The sequence below is a fragment of the Blennius ocellaris genome (assembly GCF_963422515.1).
Source record: "Blennius ocellaris genome assembly, chromosome: 13".
In the NCBI taxonomy this organism is placed as follows: Eukaryota; Metazoa; Chordata; class Actinopteri; order Blenniiformes; family Blenniidae; genus Blennius; species Blennius ocellaris.
In genome coordinates, this window is record NC_137662.1 from 8,988,756 (window position 1) to 9,006,188 (window position 17,433).

The 17,433-nt window shown below is 40.8% G+C and overlaps 2 protein-coding genes across 2 annotated transcripts; both read right to left on the bottom strand.

Annotated features, from left to right (window-relative positions):
- Positions 1 to 6,657: 6,657 nt before the first annotated feature.
- Positions 6,658 to 12,453, bottom strand: LOC308138607 (uncharacterized protein). The gene is made up of 7 exons (XM_080507799.1): positions 12,384 to 12,453; positions 8,865 to 10,193; positions 8,372 to 8,544; positions 7,539 to 7,665; positions 7,410 to 7,466; positions 7,192 to 7,305; positions 6,658 to 6,912 (listed from the first exon to the last, which is right to left on the bottom strand). Exons 2-7 carry the CDS (start codon positions 10,155 to 10,157, stop codon positions 6,808 to 6,810), a joined length of 1,869 nt encoding a protein of 622 aa, XP_080363925.1. The 5' UTR covers positions 10,158 to 10,193; positions 12,384 to 12,453; the 3' UTR covers positions 6,658 to 6,807.
- Positions 12,454 to 14,122: 1,669 nt separating this feature from the next.
- LOC308138049 (uncharacterized protein) lies at positions 14,123 to 15,965 on the bottom strand. The gene is made up of 2 exons (XM_080506985.1): positions 15,726 to 15,965; positions 14,123 to 14,915 (listed from the first exon to the last, which is right to left on the bottom strand). The coding sequence occupies exons 1-2, from the start codon at positions 15,901 to 15,903 to the stop codon at positions 14,164 to 14,166; spliced, it is 930 nt and encodes a 309-aa protein (XP_080363111.1). The 5' UTR covers positions 15,904 to 15,965; the 3' UTR covers positions 14,123 to 14,163.
- Between the last annotated feature and the right edge of the window lie 1,468 nt (positions 15,966 to 17,433).

A 17,433-nucleotide genomic window follows, 5' to 3' on the forward strand; every position in this document is an offset into this window, starting at 1 on the left:
ATTAAATGCATGGCACCTCATTTTACATCTACCTTCTTCAATCTCAACATGTGTGCCACAAAACACATTTTATTACTTTCACAGACTCCAACTTATTCAAATTTACCATATAAACAATGGATTTTGCATTTATTCAGTCCATTTATTACATAAAATTCACGATTTTACATTTACTGTCTTTGATATCTTTATATTTGTGCTACAACGCTCCTTATTTGTCACTCCGACACACTAAAATGTTCAAAAACATCACATAAAAACGTTTTATTTTCACTGACTAATATTTAAATGTGCTACATCAACTAGTCAATTTACATCTGCTTCACACAAAGTACCTTATCTCTCTCTCCTTAAATGCATGACAGCTTATTTTACCTCTATGTTCTTCAATATTTCTAGATTTCTGCCACAAAACACATAATTTTACTTTCACAGGGTCCATCTGATTCAAATTCACCATGTAAACAATTTATTTTATATGTATTCACTCCCATGACTTCCAAATCATTGAATAAAATGGTGGATGTTACATTTACTTTCTTCAGTATGTTAAGATTCGAGTCACAAAACACATTTTTATTCAATCTTGAACACCAACATGTTAAAAAAAATCACATAAAAGCCCCTTTATTTAACTTTCACTGTCTCCAAGAGATTCAAACACCTAATTTTATATTAATTTTTTATTCTGATTCTAATTCCCCCAACATGTAAAGATTTATCAAATAAGAATGATAAATACTATTTTGCCCCAAGAAAATAATTCAACCCCAGCAAGCAACCTGTTTCTTTATTCCAGTTAAATAGTGCAAATTGTTTTACTAGATACATATCCACTCAATTCAGATCTATCTACAACTGGCATGTGAAACTAGACATTCAAGGACAAAAGTTATTAATAAATGATTGATAGCGTACACATTGTACAGAAGGCAAGAACCTGAAAGAAAAATAAGTAACCATAATCAATGATGGAATATTTCGATGGTAGCAATTTTCATCCCAGTCAATACTTTAAACAGGTGAATAGTAAAACATCAAAATTAAAGCTGAAATGGATCAAACAGAAATTAAGAAGAAAACTAAAATCTGTAAAATACATATCTATATGTCACATCAATGAAACTACAGTATATGGAGTGCAACAAGCATTATAGTATTATAAATAAGCTAATGCGCATTCATCATAAATTGTCTTTGCAGTAGCTTTAAATTAAAGTGTGAGATGACTATCTAGGGATAATCTTCCTTTTTAACTGACAGTTTTCAGGCTACAGGCAGAAGATCTCCAGCAGGTGGGGTATTTCCACCCAAACACAAGTTTCTTCACAGTGATCTCAAGAGAACAGTCCAGGTTGTGTGTTTGATATCATCTTTATTCAGACAAAATAACACCTAAAGTAGCAATACATAAAAAGCTGGCCAACAAAAGAAACCTGGCTGTTATATGTCTTAGATGAATCCTCCAGGTCAAATAAACTGAAAACGACAAAAAGAATTATGTTTGATAGAATACATCCTTGTTGGAAAAATGCTTTCTGGCGACACTTGTTATTGTTGCGTGTCGTTTAAATGTGCAGACCACAAATCAGGGGACGGTCAAGCTTCGGGAACGAGGACACTGGGAAACATGAGGACCTTGGCCTGCATGAAGGACAGGTTGGGAAGTCCAGAGATCAGGCTGTAGGCGTCCGCGCTCAGATTTTCATCCTGCAGAGGCTTCCTGATGGAGAACACACACACACACACACACATGTTAATTTTCTAATAAGCAATGAGCAGTAACAACTGCGAAACTTTATTTGAAATATATATAACTATTGCAATATTTGCAGAAACCTGACTGTACGTTAACATGCAGTGACCTCTGACCTGACTGAAAAGCATGTCTTCTCTGCGGAGGACAGCAGGCGGTTCAGAGTATCCGGCACGTGGCTGCCGCCGCTTTCCAGCTTGCTCATGCTCAGCTCGTACAGCTCGGGGTCGACTCCTTCACACGAGAGCCACACGAGACACTTGAGAGACGAAGCTGCACAGACACCTACATGCTGCATCTGGAAGCAATGTGCAGATCCTCTGACCTGGAGGAGGACTGCAGCTTCTGCTGCTGCCGCCGCCGCTGCTGCTGGACCTGCTCGCCTCCTCCAGACCAAAGTAGTCCAGGTTGAGAGCAGAGCAGCCTGCGCCAGCGCGGAGAGACGGTGGACAGTGGAAAGAAGGGATCTCGTTCATGAAAGGAGAATTATCGCACCGTTGAGAATTATCGACATTGAAACCTGACCTGAACAGTCAGGGAATAGACCCTCAGTGAAATTAGGTTTGAGCAGCTTTATATTCACAATTAGATATTTGTCATTTCCTCCACCCAGACTTAAAACTGCAATTTCTATGAACACTTGATTTCAAATTTCAAATCCTACTTTTGTTGGGTCCCCTGGTGGGAACAGGTTGCTTCCAGCTCTGAGAATCAACAGTTAAGTGGAAGTATCCAGTCCTGAAACCACACCTAGAAACGTTAGAGCGCTACAATAGACCTGTTCCACATGTCGCGGCAGGAAAAATCACATGGTTTCTGCCAGAATCTTGTGAGGTGAAAATCCAGTGTGACGGCAGTCCAAGTCACCTCAGCAGCAGCAGGACACTCGGGACAACGTGTCTACCTTAGACCCGGACGATGGTGGGTGATTCTCATCATACGAGTTCACCGGGTCCGTCAGAGGGACGTGAGCCCTGTGGCATTGTGGGATTCCTCATAAGGTACTTGCAAAACAGCCATACCTTTTTTTTCTTCTTTTTTTTTAAGCTACACTCCATTTTTAACCATTTTATTTGTTGATCTACTGGGTATAAAAGAATTAGGGCTTTCAAATGGTTACATCATTGGAATTACTTTTGTGAATTGAATGCAATTAATTGCACTTTTCTTGAATTTGAAGGGCATGAAAATATAGCCTATTCAGCCTTGAGTTATACTTTCCAGATTATAATAAAAGCATTGCACAGATCACTTAATTCAGCCATGATTTTTAATCTTCCTCTGGGTCCAAATTCCAGATTCTTTTCTCTGCCACAGATTATAAACCACCAGGTTTTTAATAGGATCTGCAGGAGGTCATTGTTAACTTCCTTTTACTCTTTCTTGTTATTTAGAAAACTTCTCGCTTCATATTATTTTAGTTAATGTGCAGTGCCCGACATAATGTTTGTAAAAATACACACGAGGGCACATTTCATTCAGAACATGAATTATCTGCTCTAATTGTCATTATTATTAACATTATCGTGTGCTTTAGATTTTCATTCTACTCTTGTGGTGTGGGACAAACACTAAAAACATTTCACAGACAGTATACTGAGTATAATTGTTTGCAACAAATATAGGACTTGACCTGACTATGTGAGACATAACAATGTATAGTGGTATTCTGTGCTATTTTAAAAATGGAAATGCACGTTCTTTAAAAACACTGAAAGACACACATAGTCATGGCTTGATGACCAAAATACAGACACGCTTAAAAAGGGCTGAGAGAATGTGAAAAAGGTAGTCAGGTTAACTGTCAAATGTATTAACTCTATGAACTTACAGGTTTCAACATTTACTTTATAATGTTAAAAAAAATGTAAGTTCATTTTTAGCAGTCAGACCTTACAAGAATGTGTGTTAAAGTTATTGAGTTAGTATGATAAGATGTGTTCATATTTAATATAAAGATTTTGCATTATTTTATACTATCTGAATTTGCACATATTAATACAACACCACTATGGTTTGTTATTATTTAACATCTAAATTGACATTACCCTCCAACCAAGTCTTTATAGAAACGTTTCTTTACTTTTGTACTGTAAAAGTACAATGTCTTGTAATACTACTTTATACCACGAGGTGGGGACCAAGAGTGAAAACTGTGCAGCAGATTGTGACACAACAAAGAACAGAAAAAACGATTAAAGTTAATGTTTCTCACAGAAAAGTGATGAAACACTGAGGGACAGTAAATCACAGCTGCACAAAGGTGGAATTACTGACATCTTTAAAACACCACCTTTAAAAACTGAAACCTTGTATTATTACTTGTATTAATGCTGAATGTTTTTTTCTTCTTAAACATGATGTGAAACCATCAAGTGGACATAAGAATATCTGAAAGACATTTCATGCTTATTTTTTTAAGCCACAAGAATGAAGTTTCAAGAAAGTACTTGTTGCAAGTACTTACTTACAGAGTAATTCATCTTTGCATTCAAACACACAGAAAGTCTCACACGGAGTGAAAATCTGAAGAAAAGCAAAACCAAGCAGAAAGGATCCAACAATTTATTTCAGTATTTACAAGGATTTCCCCACAATTCTTTATTGCAGTGCATTGATTCTCAGGTTGAGCATTGCGTCTTGAAAAATTTAACCAAAAAAAGAAAGATTTCTGTCAGTAAACTATAGGTCAAAAATTCAGCACCTCTTAGAAAATGACTGCCAGCAAAAAAGGCACAACTCAATAAAAACAACAACTGTAGCCACGCTTACAGAAGATTTCTAGAAACAGGTTTGATTGGAAACAAATCCATGAAAATAAATATTTTCGGCTGCTCTTTCTCAACATTGGACTTTTGAGATTCAGCGCCTTTTCAGCATGCTGGGCACGTTCGCAGGAAATGTCAAACAGCATTAATCAAAAAGCGCAGCGACAGTCTTTAACTATAATGTTTTTCATGTTTAATACCATCATACTGAGAGACAATGAAAATACACATATAAGCAAATTGAATTTTAGCCCTAAAATAGATTTAATAACAAACACGATGACAAAAAGTGGAATCATAAAGTGATAGACTAATAACTTTTACAGATGGATTATTTGTATCATCGTGGTCTGATTTTATTCGTTCTGTCAAAACCGCAGCAATAATTTGATCTCTTACTGCACTCAGCACCACATAGAGAATATACTGCCCCCGCTGTTCATACCATGTCACTACAACACTGTCCTGTCCAAGGAAATACTAAAGAGCCGATCGCTCTCGAGATGTAGGGTATATCTCTTTACTGTTACGGTATTTAAAGCCAACAGGTATATGATGTTTGATAATGGCCAATAAATAGAGCCACAGTTCAAAAAAATTTTTTTTTGAAATATTAAGGTGCAGAAGAAGCGTCAAAGCTTTAAAAACCAGAAGCAGAGGCTGTTTAAAGTTGCCCACCTGCAGATTAATCTTCATGTTTCATTTGGAACCTGAATTCATTGGAAAAGTTGATGAAATGCTCCATTCAAAGAGATAATTTCTTAAGTTTCATGCCGTAAACCTAAAAATAAATTTGTCTTGTCATTGATCATGATTTCATTGATTAATAAAGCCCCATTTCCAATAAATACAAGTATTTACCTTCGTGTTTCCTTCTTTATCTTCAAATACATGCAGATTTACTTGTGTGGCAAAGTTTGTCTGTTAGTAATATTACAATTAAAGCAATATTTGTTATTTATTAGTGTCATCTGAGAGAACGTTTTAATACCTAATTCTAACGATAACAAAGACAAAACACCTCTGTTGTAACAGCGTCCTTGTCACTGCTCCATCTCATCATTTTTAATTAGTGAAGCCGGTTGTAAATAAATATGCATAATGTGAAACTTATTAACCAACCGGGATTGTATTAATGCTGATTTTGTGAACGCTGAAAATAGATGCTGCTGTGCCCACACACAATTTCATGAACTTAAATAAGCAAAACCTTCCTGAGCAAAGAGTAGCATTTCGTTTTGTTGTATTTTTTTTTTTACACTTTTTACAGCATTTGATTTAATCAGGCAAATGATGCAGATGTCAGGGTTGCCAGGTCTGCGGTTTTGCCATAGAATTGAGCTACAGCTTAAACAAAACACATTTTGTATGTGACGCACATGAATTATATCTATGGGTAAGATAAGATATTTGAAATGGAAGTTTGAACTCTTTGGGCCAGATTAACACGTACACACAGGAAAGCTTTAATCACACACAGTGACTTAGCACTGTCGCTGTTGTAACGGCGTCTCTCGTATCAAATAGTTGACAACAACAAGCTCATGTCGGCCATGAGAGGGCGGGGCCTAGTTGTGGGAGGAAATACACAAAAAGAGCTGGTTCTCAGTGGCCGTGAGGCTGGTTTTGTCTCTCAGACCTGGCAACCCTGCCAAAGACCTCCGCACAAAATGGAACAATGGAGGAAAACAAATTCAGTCTCTTTAAATGAGGAAAAAAAAAAATCTTTGTCTTTTGAAAATACATTTAACAAAAGTGACTTGATGAAGACTTCAAAACCCTTAAAGCAGCGTAAAATGGTGCGCATGATCAGGTGGGTTCTCCTCAAGATCCTCCACTTTCTAAATTATGAGTGGGACTGTTAAATACTGAGATAAATTCCCTCCAAGAGGCGACAGCAGGTTCAGATCAGACAAAAACAAAAGAGAGAAAATGGAGGCCGGCACAGTGTTTCCCCCGTCAAAGGTTTTAAAGTATTGTCACTGATTTATAAGGTTTTTGGTTTGGCTGCACATTCGTCTCATTTTAAGTCTCGGGTTTCTTGAAAAAAAAAAACCAAAAAAACCCCCAAACAAACATCTGAATGATGTTGTAGGACTGATCTTTAAATAAAAAGTTGCAGTGGACCACTACTGCTGAGTGAGCAGGGAGGGGAAACACGGCGTGAAATCAGAGAAGCAGAACATGCCCCGGAGGAAGTGAAAATCCCAGAGTGAACTCTGAAAAAGTTTTCAGCTCATTAGCAGAGGCCGTGTCGGCGGGGGGTGGGGTTGGGCTGGTAGTCTACTTCCGACCCCAAAAGTGAGGGGCTCTGCGAGGGGACGTACCGTCCTGAGAGCTGCTAAGGCCACGGCTGCTCCAGTCCAGCTGCCTGGAAGGAATCTCCTCCTACAAACAGAAGAAACGAACACTAAACCAAGTTTTGGCTTACGTCCCTATTTCAGTTCTTGAGTGTCTGAAAGTCGACGAAGACGTTAGTGGAGTCATACATCTGGTATCTTCAGTTAAATCTTTTTTTTTTTTAAACCTTGACTTTTCTAACAGGTTGTAGTCTATGACACATCAGCGTTTGAGAATATTCACGGCATACAAATCCCAATCCCCGACAGTGGTTCCAATGATCGGGCTGCCGCGTCCGTGTGAAGGCGGGAAAACGGAGCGACTTACCTGCGCTGGATGAGCTGAGAGGTCTCGGGGTCCTGGAGGTGCTCCTGTTGTGATCACTCTGCGTCCTGGAGAACAAACAGCTGGTGGAGGGTCTTTGGTGGGCTCAAGCAATCCCTGATGAACAATCAGATGGAAGGAAAATGTAATTAGAAAAAAAAAAAAAAAAGACGGAGCCCAGTATGTTGTCCAAACAGCCACTTTCACCACGGACGACTCACCAGGCCAGAGGCAAAAGCAGGCACAGTCACCGGTTGCTTCCTTGTCCCCATGAACACCTTTCAGAAGACAAACCCACGGTTAACAGAGTTGCCACGGGAGATGCTACTGGTTAAAGTGCCAGCACTCACGATGTTCCTCGTGTCCACGCCAAGGCAACTGAGCAAAGTGTTGTTAACGTGAGAGCCGCCCCACTGGAACCGGAGGCCGACTGCACTGTGGACGTCCTGGAGGGAGCGCAGCATCTCCTGCTGGACCCTGTGATGGAGGGAGGCCATCAATACACCACTGTTAATATACTGACTGAAAATAGAAGAAGACACGGCAAAATGATTCATGTTTTCAGAATAGAATAGAACAGAACAGAACAGAACAGAACAGAACAGAACAGAATAGAATAGAATAGAATATGCACAAGTAGTGAGGAAGTGTGTAATTGGTAGATTATTTGATCATCATAACAACGCTTCTCAGCAACAATTCTCACTCGTTTGGAAAGTCTGTACTTCCCTTTAAAAAAAATTGTAAGCAATTGGCAGAGAATAGATAGTTAGTTTCACAACTGCTTCCTATAAATGTGGCACTATTAAAAATAAATGAAAAAACAAACTGATTGCTAAGAAGCATTGTTACCATCTTGTCACCATGACTGCTCTTGTGGCCATAATATAGAACTCTTTATCTAAGACACTATAATAGTCATTCTTCTGTACGTGACATTACTTTGCCACATGTAGGCTCAAACCTCCAATCAAGACTTTATACTACAAACAAAATATCCAGACCGAGTGTTTATTATTTACACAATAAATCAGTATTTTGTTATTTGTCGGTTTTTGTGGCAACAGGTTTTGATTTAACACGGTAACACAAACTTTTTTATTTAAATTTATAGCCGAGTCGTGGAGAAATGACACCTTGGGTTGTTTTGAAGATGTGATAAACGTATTGAAATCACCCTCACCTCTGAGCACCACTGAGTTTTGGGCTTTCCTCCTCACTCTCAGGGGGGTGTTGGTTCTGGAGCAAAGCGCCGAGGGTGAGCAGCTCCTCCTCCTCCTCACCTTCCACCGCTGGGACCCCAACCTCCGGGAAACTGGACTGCAAGAGCTGCTGGACACGGGACGACAGAGACGCCTGGCCCAATGACAAAAAAAATGTTTTGATCAGAATGTTGCAAACAATTTCAGACTTTAATCGTTGTTTCATTGGCATTAATATACAAATTTCCTTAATAACATTGCTAATTTTATAGCATTAGTGTTTTCAGTGGGCCACAGAGGTGTTTTGGTTAGCACTCTAGTCTCATAGCGAGTTTTAAGGTTTGCATTTGCCCCAATGTTTATGTATGAGTAAACTCTAGTAAACAGTAGTTTCATCCAACACTCTAATCTAAGGTGAATTGTTAACTCTAAATTGTCGCTCAGACGGAGGAGTCGTCATTAAATGCCTCCTACCTGACTGTCCCTCCTGCTGCTTTGCTCTCTTTCCTCCTCCTCCTCACTGTCCACATCAGTCTGCAGACTGCTGACTGGCTCTCTGAGCTGAGTCCAAGTCTCCCCCTCCACCTCAGCGCTCTGGTCCTTGAACTCGGCCCACGACCCCGCCGCGTCCTCCTGCGTGGGCGCGGAGCAGAAATCGGCAAAGCTGTCGCTCAGCGGGAGGTTTCCCAGACTCAGCACGCCCGTGTCAGCCATCCGGATGTGCTCCGGGCCCCCGCGGCGCTCCCAACTTCCCTCAGTGGAGTCAGCGAACCTGTCGCCTGTGTTGGTTCCCGACTGCGGCTGGCTGGAGGTAGCACAAGTTTCCTGAGTCGCGTGTTGCTTGCAGTAATGAAACTCACTGGAAGGCATGAAGTCCTCCAGTTCCTCCACTTCGTCGTCGGTCCGGTCCCAGTCTGTGGAATCGTCTTGCGAAACCAGGGATGAAACGTTTGGCTCCAAGTCGGCAGTGGAAGCGCCCTCAAACGACAAATCGTCAGAGAACGACGGCAGGTCCTCTGAAGCAGCCTCGCTCATGAACGCTCGTGGAATCGCTGAACTGCCGTTTTCCCGATCTGCCCTCCGAGTTTCCCCGTCCCATTCCTTTGCATCGGAGGGAAAACCTAAAGCTTCTGCGGCTTCAAGAAGCCGAAAGTCGTCCTGAGACGAGAGCACAAGTGCGGCATCTCTACATTCACAGTGCTTTTCTTTAGTCTTATGTGCACAACGAGATCCAGGCTCCAGCTTCGTTACGACCTCACGTCCCAAATCGCGGGTCTGTTCTCCTGAACTGCCGTTTGTCCCTCCGTGCAACCTGCTGTCCCACTGCTCCGTGTGGCTCATGGGAGAGAAGCCACAGCACCAGGGGTGAGCCGTCTGGTCCGCGAACACTGTAAAATCTGCGAAACCCGTTTCCTCTTTGGGAGAGCAAGCGCCCGCATCAGCCCGGGGTCTCTCGGCGTGACCGTTTGTGAGACGCGGAGACGACTCTGCATCAGCGTCCTGCCTGCCCGCCGGACCTCTGCTGGACTCGAGCTTCACAGTGGATGTAGGTTGAGATTGCTCGACTGGGTGACCAAAGCTGCAGCTGGGTTGATGCGAGGCTGGCTTTATGTTCGGTGGAGGTGAACTGAAACTTGAAGGCAACTCTGAAGCGTGAAAGTTTCCAAACTCGTCGTCCTCCGACCTCGTCCCTCCGTCGCAGTCGTCGTCGCCATCCAGAGGAGGAGGAGGAGATGAGGTGCGCAGGTGCATGATGTCTGACTCCATGGGCTCTGCGAGCAAGGAGCCGAAGGCCTCAGGCTCCTGGGGGAGTCGAGAGAAAACAAGAAGACAATCAGAAACAGCAGCTGTTTGTAAAACAAGAATTATCCCTGTGTTTCAGCCCATGAAAGCATGTTGAAGCAAATATAGGATGCAGGTAAACAATAGTTCTGCTAATAATTGAGAAGGGAATTCGTTTTGGACTATTACTTTATTTTATTTTTTTTATAGTTTGGCCTCCTTTGCTCTTGAAAAACATCTAATTTTCCAACTACAAGCACCTGATTGAAGCATTTATACACTGAGTTTATGTGTGTAGTTGTAAGTAACACATTTTATCGTAGGACAGTAATTAATAACGCATATGGAATGGAATTTTCTACCTAAACAGATTGAAATGTGTGTGATTTTGGTTAGATTGACATAAATTTGCAAGAGATTTTATTGTATAATTGGCATTTAAATGTGTAGTATTATATCGACTTTGAAATCTTGAGGTACAAAAATATCCTCCAACATCCTCAGGCTTATAATGTTAAATCTACACACACTGTAGTAAAAACTCGACAAGCATCTAATTCTCAGGTGATGTCAGATGTTGCTTGTTAAGCTCACTCTGCTATGCCACATCACTGGGATTGGAAGATCACCAAGAGTCTAAATTCAAAGAAACAAAGATAAAATCACAATACAACCAATGTATCACTGCCACGATTCCCCAAAACAGTGATCATCCTGCCAAGTATATTCCTCTTATTTACAGTCAAAACATCACATCACTTGCTTTTCCAGCATGAAGGGGCAAAATAAATCAGTTGTTTACATGAATACATGAGACGTTTTAACACAGAGGTGTCACGCTGTGTAAATCCTTCATGAGCAGCACCACTTTCAATGTTTAGCATAATATTTATAACATGCCTTCTGTGATAAACATCAACAGATTATTTCTAGTTTGGAAGAAAGTTGCCGAATGTAGCGAGCGCCCTGATAAAGACTTGAGTTTTTTTTACGTATTACAAGCAAAATCTCCATAAGATTTCAAAGGATGTCCTTCTCATGAGGTTTGGTTGTTTATCATTTATTTCCACACTGTGGTAACTTGTATTTTAGTTTCAGTATCAAACAGGTACGTCCTGTTCACGAGCTTATCGTGTGTATACTTGAGACATGATTCGTGTTGGGATGGACTGTGTTAAAAGATACTCGTTTGACTAAACTGAACAAGTTTAGTTCGGCCAGCCTAATGGTGCGTATGAATAAAACCGGCTGCTGTTGTTATTGTTCTGGTTTGTTGCATTCATGAGAGATTAGTTAGGATGAGCTTGTTTTAATGCTCAATGCAAGTCTCCTTAGTGAACTCTACATACATAATCGGATTAGCCTCCTATTATAAGTTCAGGATGGGGATGATTGTGTCACTTTGCACACACAGTCAAAACTTTGAGAAGCAGCGATTTAGAGAAAAAACAAAACAGCTTGCACAACAACCCTGCAGGCTCTGGCCTCAGATTTATGGTACAAAATGAGGAACTTGCACACAAATCTTCCGCCTGGACAATCTGAAACGAATTGAGCTTTGTTACAGTGGGTACATGTTTTCATCTTGTGTCTTTAGACCTGGAAACAACTCCAGTTGTTACTCTCTTTCCGATCCTGAGATGGGAAAAAAAAAGTGTCCAGAGACTCTGGCTCCAGTAAACCGATACAGGAAACCTGAGCCGCAGCTTTGTGCGACTTAAACCCACCGGGATAACAACTTTACCTCCTGCGAAACGCTTTTAAAAAAAAACATGAAATACACAGAAAGTACGAGCTTGTTTGACAGCACGAAGATGTGAGTGTCACTCTGTTATTTCTAGTTTTGTGTTGATGGAGCCACGAACAACAACAACTGACCCCCTCCTGCCATTTTCTCCTGTCTCTTCACACAGGACTGACAGGCATCACACCGTGACATGAATGTGGAGTTATGTGCACACAAACACGGGTTTTATTAACCACGTACACCCGCTGCAGACGCGGTTATATTCGGTCAAATCTGACTGTTTAGCTGATGAGATTGAAATGAGGCGTAAACAAAAAGCTTTAATCGCATTAGCGACGCAGCAGCTTATTAGCTAACGACTGCTAGCCGCCGCGAACGGGCGTGTTTTCCCATACAAGCACCAAAACGGATGTTCTTAAATGTAGAACAATGTGACATTAATTTAAAAATATGTATATATTTACCAGCAGTCACTCACGCCTCTCGTCAGTCAGCGCTGCAGCCTTCTTCTCCATCATCTCCCCACATTCTCATCCATACACATGAGCCGGGATGTGGCAGTGAGAGGAGGTCTCACTCTGCTCCGGGTTCAGAAGCGGCGGGCGCCATTGAGAGACACTGAACGGGACAGAGACGCGTCTACAAAATAGACGATCTCTACTGTTTAGACTCTTCTTATCTATTAGGTTTTATATTTTTGACGAAGAACATTTGCTTTACAGAATAAACCTTCAAATAAAAATATAAATGGAAATATTTTACTTTTCATAACTATTAAAAATGTACTAAAGTACAAGTATTGAAAGGATTCGTTACTTTTAAACATGAGGCGTTTCAGTGCAATGTCAGGACGTTACGTGTGTCAATTTATTTAAAAAATATCAACCTTTGAAGCACATTTTCAGACAGCAAACACTTTAGCTTATGTAAAAAATACACAATGGTTTGTTCTGTAAACAGCCTTGGATTAGAGGAAGAATCAAACCGAAATAAGTCAACCTAATTGATATAAACATGCAGATTAAAGAGTTGTCAAATCATGGATGTACTCAAATTTGTGATTTTAAAATAGTGAAGTAGATTAGCTGACCAACTGAAGACCACCTAAATAAAGCAATGATAGTAAATGTAATTTTCTGATGGTTATGTTATTATTTGTGCGAATGCTGAAAGGCATCAATGTGTCGTGATTCAAGGGACATGAAAAGGATGGGATTTTCTGTGCTACTTGAAAGCCTTCATCAAGATAAATAAGCTTGCAACTGTTGAATCTATAACACTGATGATTTTGTATTGTTGCCAACTATATCAATGTAATTTGTCTTTATTACTTTTACACTCCATCCATTATGAACAATTTGTGTTTTCATATAATTATCAAAGTTAACCAGTGGTTAAGATTATGCAATATCCCTGGTTTGACTCCAGATCAGGATACAGGTGCTTTTTCAGTGTGTCTGAGGTATGGCCTCAAAAACAGCAACTGCACCCAGAGAATGGGTTATTTTTATGAAGAGCATCGTGTTAGTTTGGACCACACAATTAGTCAGTTCTCTCATCCCATAGTGACAACATCCACAGATTGGGATTGGGGGGGTCATTCTGTGCCAAGTTTGCATGTTCTCCCTGTACACGTGTGCTTGTTTTTCCCTTTATTCTAGTTTACTTTAACAATACAAAATGTGACTTTGTGCCCATTGGAGTAAATGTGAGTGTGTGATGAGACTATTTGTGGGCCTTTCTGTGTGGAGTTTGCATGTTCCCCCGTTTGTCATTGGGTTGCCTCCAGGTTCCTTTCACAGTCCAAAAACAGTAATGTGAGATTAATTAGTAACCCTAAATTGCTCCTAGGTGTGAATGCGAGTGTGTGATTGTCCGTCTCTGTGTTTGACCTGTGATGGACTGCTGACCTGTCCTTGCCCATATTTAGCTGGGATTGTCTTCAGTGCCCCGCAACCTACATAGGATAGGGTGGCATAGAAGATGGATGGATTTTCCCTTTAAATCAAAATATACCCAAAAGCAGGCTTGCTTGGAAAACTACCTCCCACCTGTCTCATCAACAGCATTCAATCATTCATTTCCTGATGGTCTTAATCCAGAAAACATAGTAGCCCAATTTAGTTAATGACCGTCACCAAATAAATATCTTACAACAGTTCAAAAAATAAAATCTTTCATTTATTTAGAGATAACAGGAAGACAACATGAAAAAAACAAAAAAAAAACAACTGAAACGGAGGGTTAGGGAATGGACTGATGAGTAGCACGCGATATCCTGGAGTCATGGACTGTCAAGTGAACTTGCAGGTCTGAAACCGTGTGAAATTTTTTGCCACAAACATGACACCGAAAGAGCTTCTCTCCTTTTGTGTGGCCGCACATTTTTAAATGATAGGCATGAGCCACCATTTTACCACAGGTTTTGCACAAATAAGGCTTTTCACCAGTGTGGGTCCTCAAGTGAACTTTAAGAGTGGAAGTTTGTGCGAAGGACTTTCCGCAAAAAGAGCACTTGTATGGCTTCACACCTGTGTGAATTCTTGAGTGTGAAACCATATGATCTTGACGTACAAACTCTCTGTCACACTGAGAGCATTTGAAGGCTTTCTTTCCCACATGAACCTTATCCACGTGCCTGACCAGATCACAGTACTTTAAGAACCTCTTTCTGCAAAAACGGCACGCTCTACTGTCCAGTTTGACTTTTTCACCACGTCTGGAACCACCACCGCTGCTACTCGCAACCCGCTTGCCACCATTGCTCAGTGTCATAGTTACAGCATTGAGAGTGGGAGACATCCGAAAGTCTGCTTGTGGAGTTGGTTCTGATTCAGAAAGTGTCACTTTTATATCCTCTGAAGGCCAAGACTGCAGGTTTGGGACGATACAGACATCAACCTGCTCCTCTTTTATGTGCTCAGGGCCACAGGCCTTTTGCTCCACATTAGGCTCCTTGGATTGCTGATGTGAGGCCACAACCTCAAATTGGGTATCTGGAAGACAGAGGGTAAAAGACAGCTGTTAAATAACAACACATTCATATCCAGCGCAGGAATGGACAATGTTGATCATGGTTAGGATCAACAATGCCATCCTCTCTACCAGTGGGCTAAAGGAGTACTAGATTAGAAGACCTGCAGCACAGGGAGAACCTGTAAACTTCACACTGGAAGCCCCACAGCATCATTCCTGTTTCTGGAAATGACCTGTCTTGCATACTGGGTCTCTCCCTATTGCAATACAACTAATGAAAATGAGGAAGTCTTTATCAAACTTTATCACAAGCTTGGTGATATCATAATTGTTATATTCAGAGGCATATAGATGCAGCAGATGTGCAATCTTTTGTTGAATTAACGTTATTATTCATTTTGCTTTTAAAGAAACTTTAGAATATTAAAAGTTTTTTTTAAACAAAAACTAACGCTAAACTTAATAAAAACCTACACTGTTTAAAAAATGCAAACTAATAAAAGCAACAAACAAATCTACTGATTGAATCTTACAATAAAATGTCAAACAAAATAAAAACTATAACTAAAGCAAAATTCAAAACAGTATTATTACTTCTTCTGAAAGTAACTGTGAATACTCTGAAAAGAGTACTTGTAATTTAGTACGATTTAGGCGCAGTTAAGGCATTTGTACAAATGATTTTCCAGTCAGTTTATCCAACATTGTTCTTGAAATCTCTGCTTTATTTATTCTCTCAGCAACTCCTAACATTCGCTTGAGGACTTGCGAGAGCGTTGCCAAGCCGTTGCCCGCCAACGCTCCCGGTTCACGTGACGGCGACAACAAACCTGCTCTGAATAACACGATGTGAGGCGTCAACACGGTCAGCTGCTCAAGCCGCTGCTTCAGCTGGACGATCTCCTTCTGGTACTCCGCCACGGCCTCCTCAAACAGCTCGCAGACCTCCTCCGCGGCGGCGCTCAGCCGCTCGGTGACCAGCTCCCTGAACTGCTGCGACTCCGACATGACGTGGTCAGAGAGATGGCGAGATAACGAGCAGAGAAACCCAACCGACACAAACCGAGCGGAGCGGCGGAGGTAGCGTTTCCGGCTCAACGTGAACACACGACGGGAGTCGCTCCTGCAGCGCCCCCTGCTGCGGTGGACGACCTAAGAAAAGTACCCTGTCGTATATTTTGAGAGCAGATTTCTTGATTCATAAGGAAGAAGATAAGAAATAAAAATCACCAGAGACACAGTAAAAAACATAAAACAACCACATAAAGTACAGAGACTTCAATATATTTAAAACAATAATGCGAAACATTTCTTTTGTATGACTATGTCTGAAGTTTGCATGTTCTTTCGCGACGTGTGGGTTTTCTCCACATAATTCTATCCATCCACCCATCCATCATACTCCAGGAAAATTTTAGGTCATCAATTAACATCACAGCATGTTATTGAACCGTGGCAGGAAACCAGGGTACGTGGAAAACAAAAAACCCTAACATACAAACTCCACACAGAAAAGGCAGATTTTTTTTTATCTGCTTTTTAAAATTCAAGCATATGCATAGGTAATTTTTTTGTTAGAAAATTTAACACATGAAGACATGAAAATATGGGCTCAGTACACAGAAACCTATACGGATTTCAATACTGCAGCCAAAAGGTCGAGTAAATCACATTTAGTTGACTGTTTTGGAAATAATAAGGCGTATTAGACTATAGTTCTCAAATTTGGAAATTTGTTTGAAGTATGAATAGTGAAATATTTGTGATATTGGTTTTAAGTTTTAAGCCACTTTGCAAAATAAATAATTGTACAAATGCATCCAATGGTGCATCTTCATGCTGCAGGGATTTGACTATTTTATCGCAATCATTCGAAATTCCGCAGCCAGCCTGACCAAACTGGAGATCAGAGTGAAAGTGTTTGTAATCTGAAACTTTTTCCACAGATGTTGCAAACCCCTGTGAGCCAAGGTAAACTCTGGAGAGACAGCCTGACTGGAAGCGTCACGGCCGTTATCCAGATCTTCCTTCCCTTCTTTATTTACACGGGCAGCCGTGGCGCAGACTGATGAAGAAGCCGGGCAGATGGCACCTCCTTCTGTTTCATTATAGAGTTGTTTCACGCCGTAGGAATGAGTGAACTCTCGTGTTGCTCTGAGCCATCCCTCTGACTCTTTCATGTGCCGAGGAAACGGATCTGAGATCTGTGGAGCCTCTGTGTTGGGACTCCACCCCTGCTGAGGAGGACGCTTTCATCTCTGGATAGAAAATGCTCATTCCCATTTTATGGAAGGTCATATCAAATGTGTTTTTTCCAGTACTGCTTGTTATGCTTTATCTGTTATTGATTGCTTTTGAAGTTGTAATATGATTAGGTTCGGAAGATACATATTTTAACTTATTATTACCATCAATTATTCAACAACCCACCTGCCTTGAAGTAAATTTTGACTTTTTTTTCTCCCCACTAATAGTGAGGTATTAAAAAAAATTGTATTAAGAATTATAACTTCTCTTATTCTTCCCCGAACTATAAAA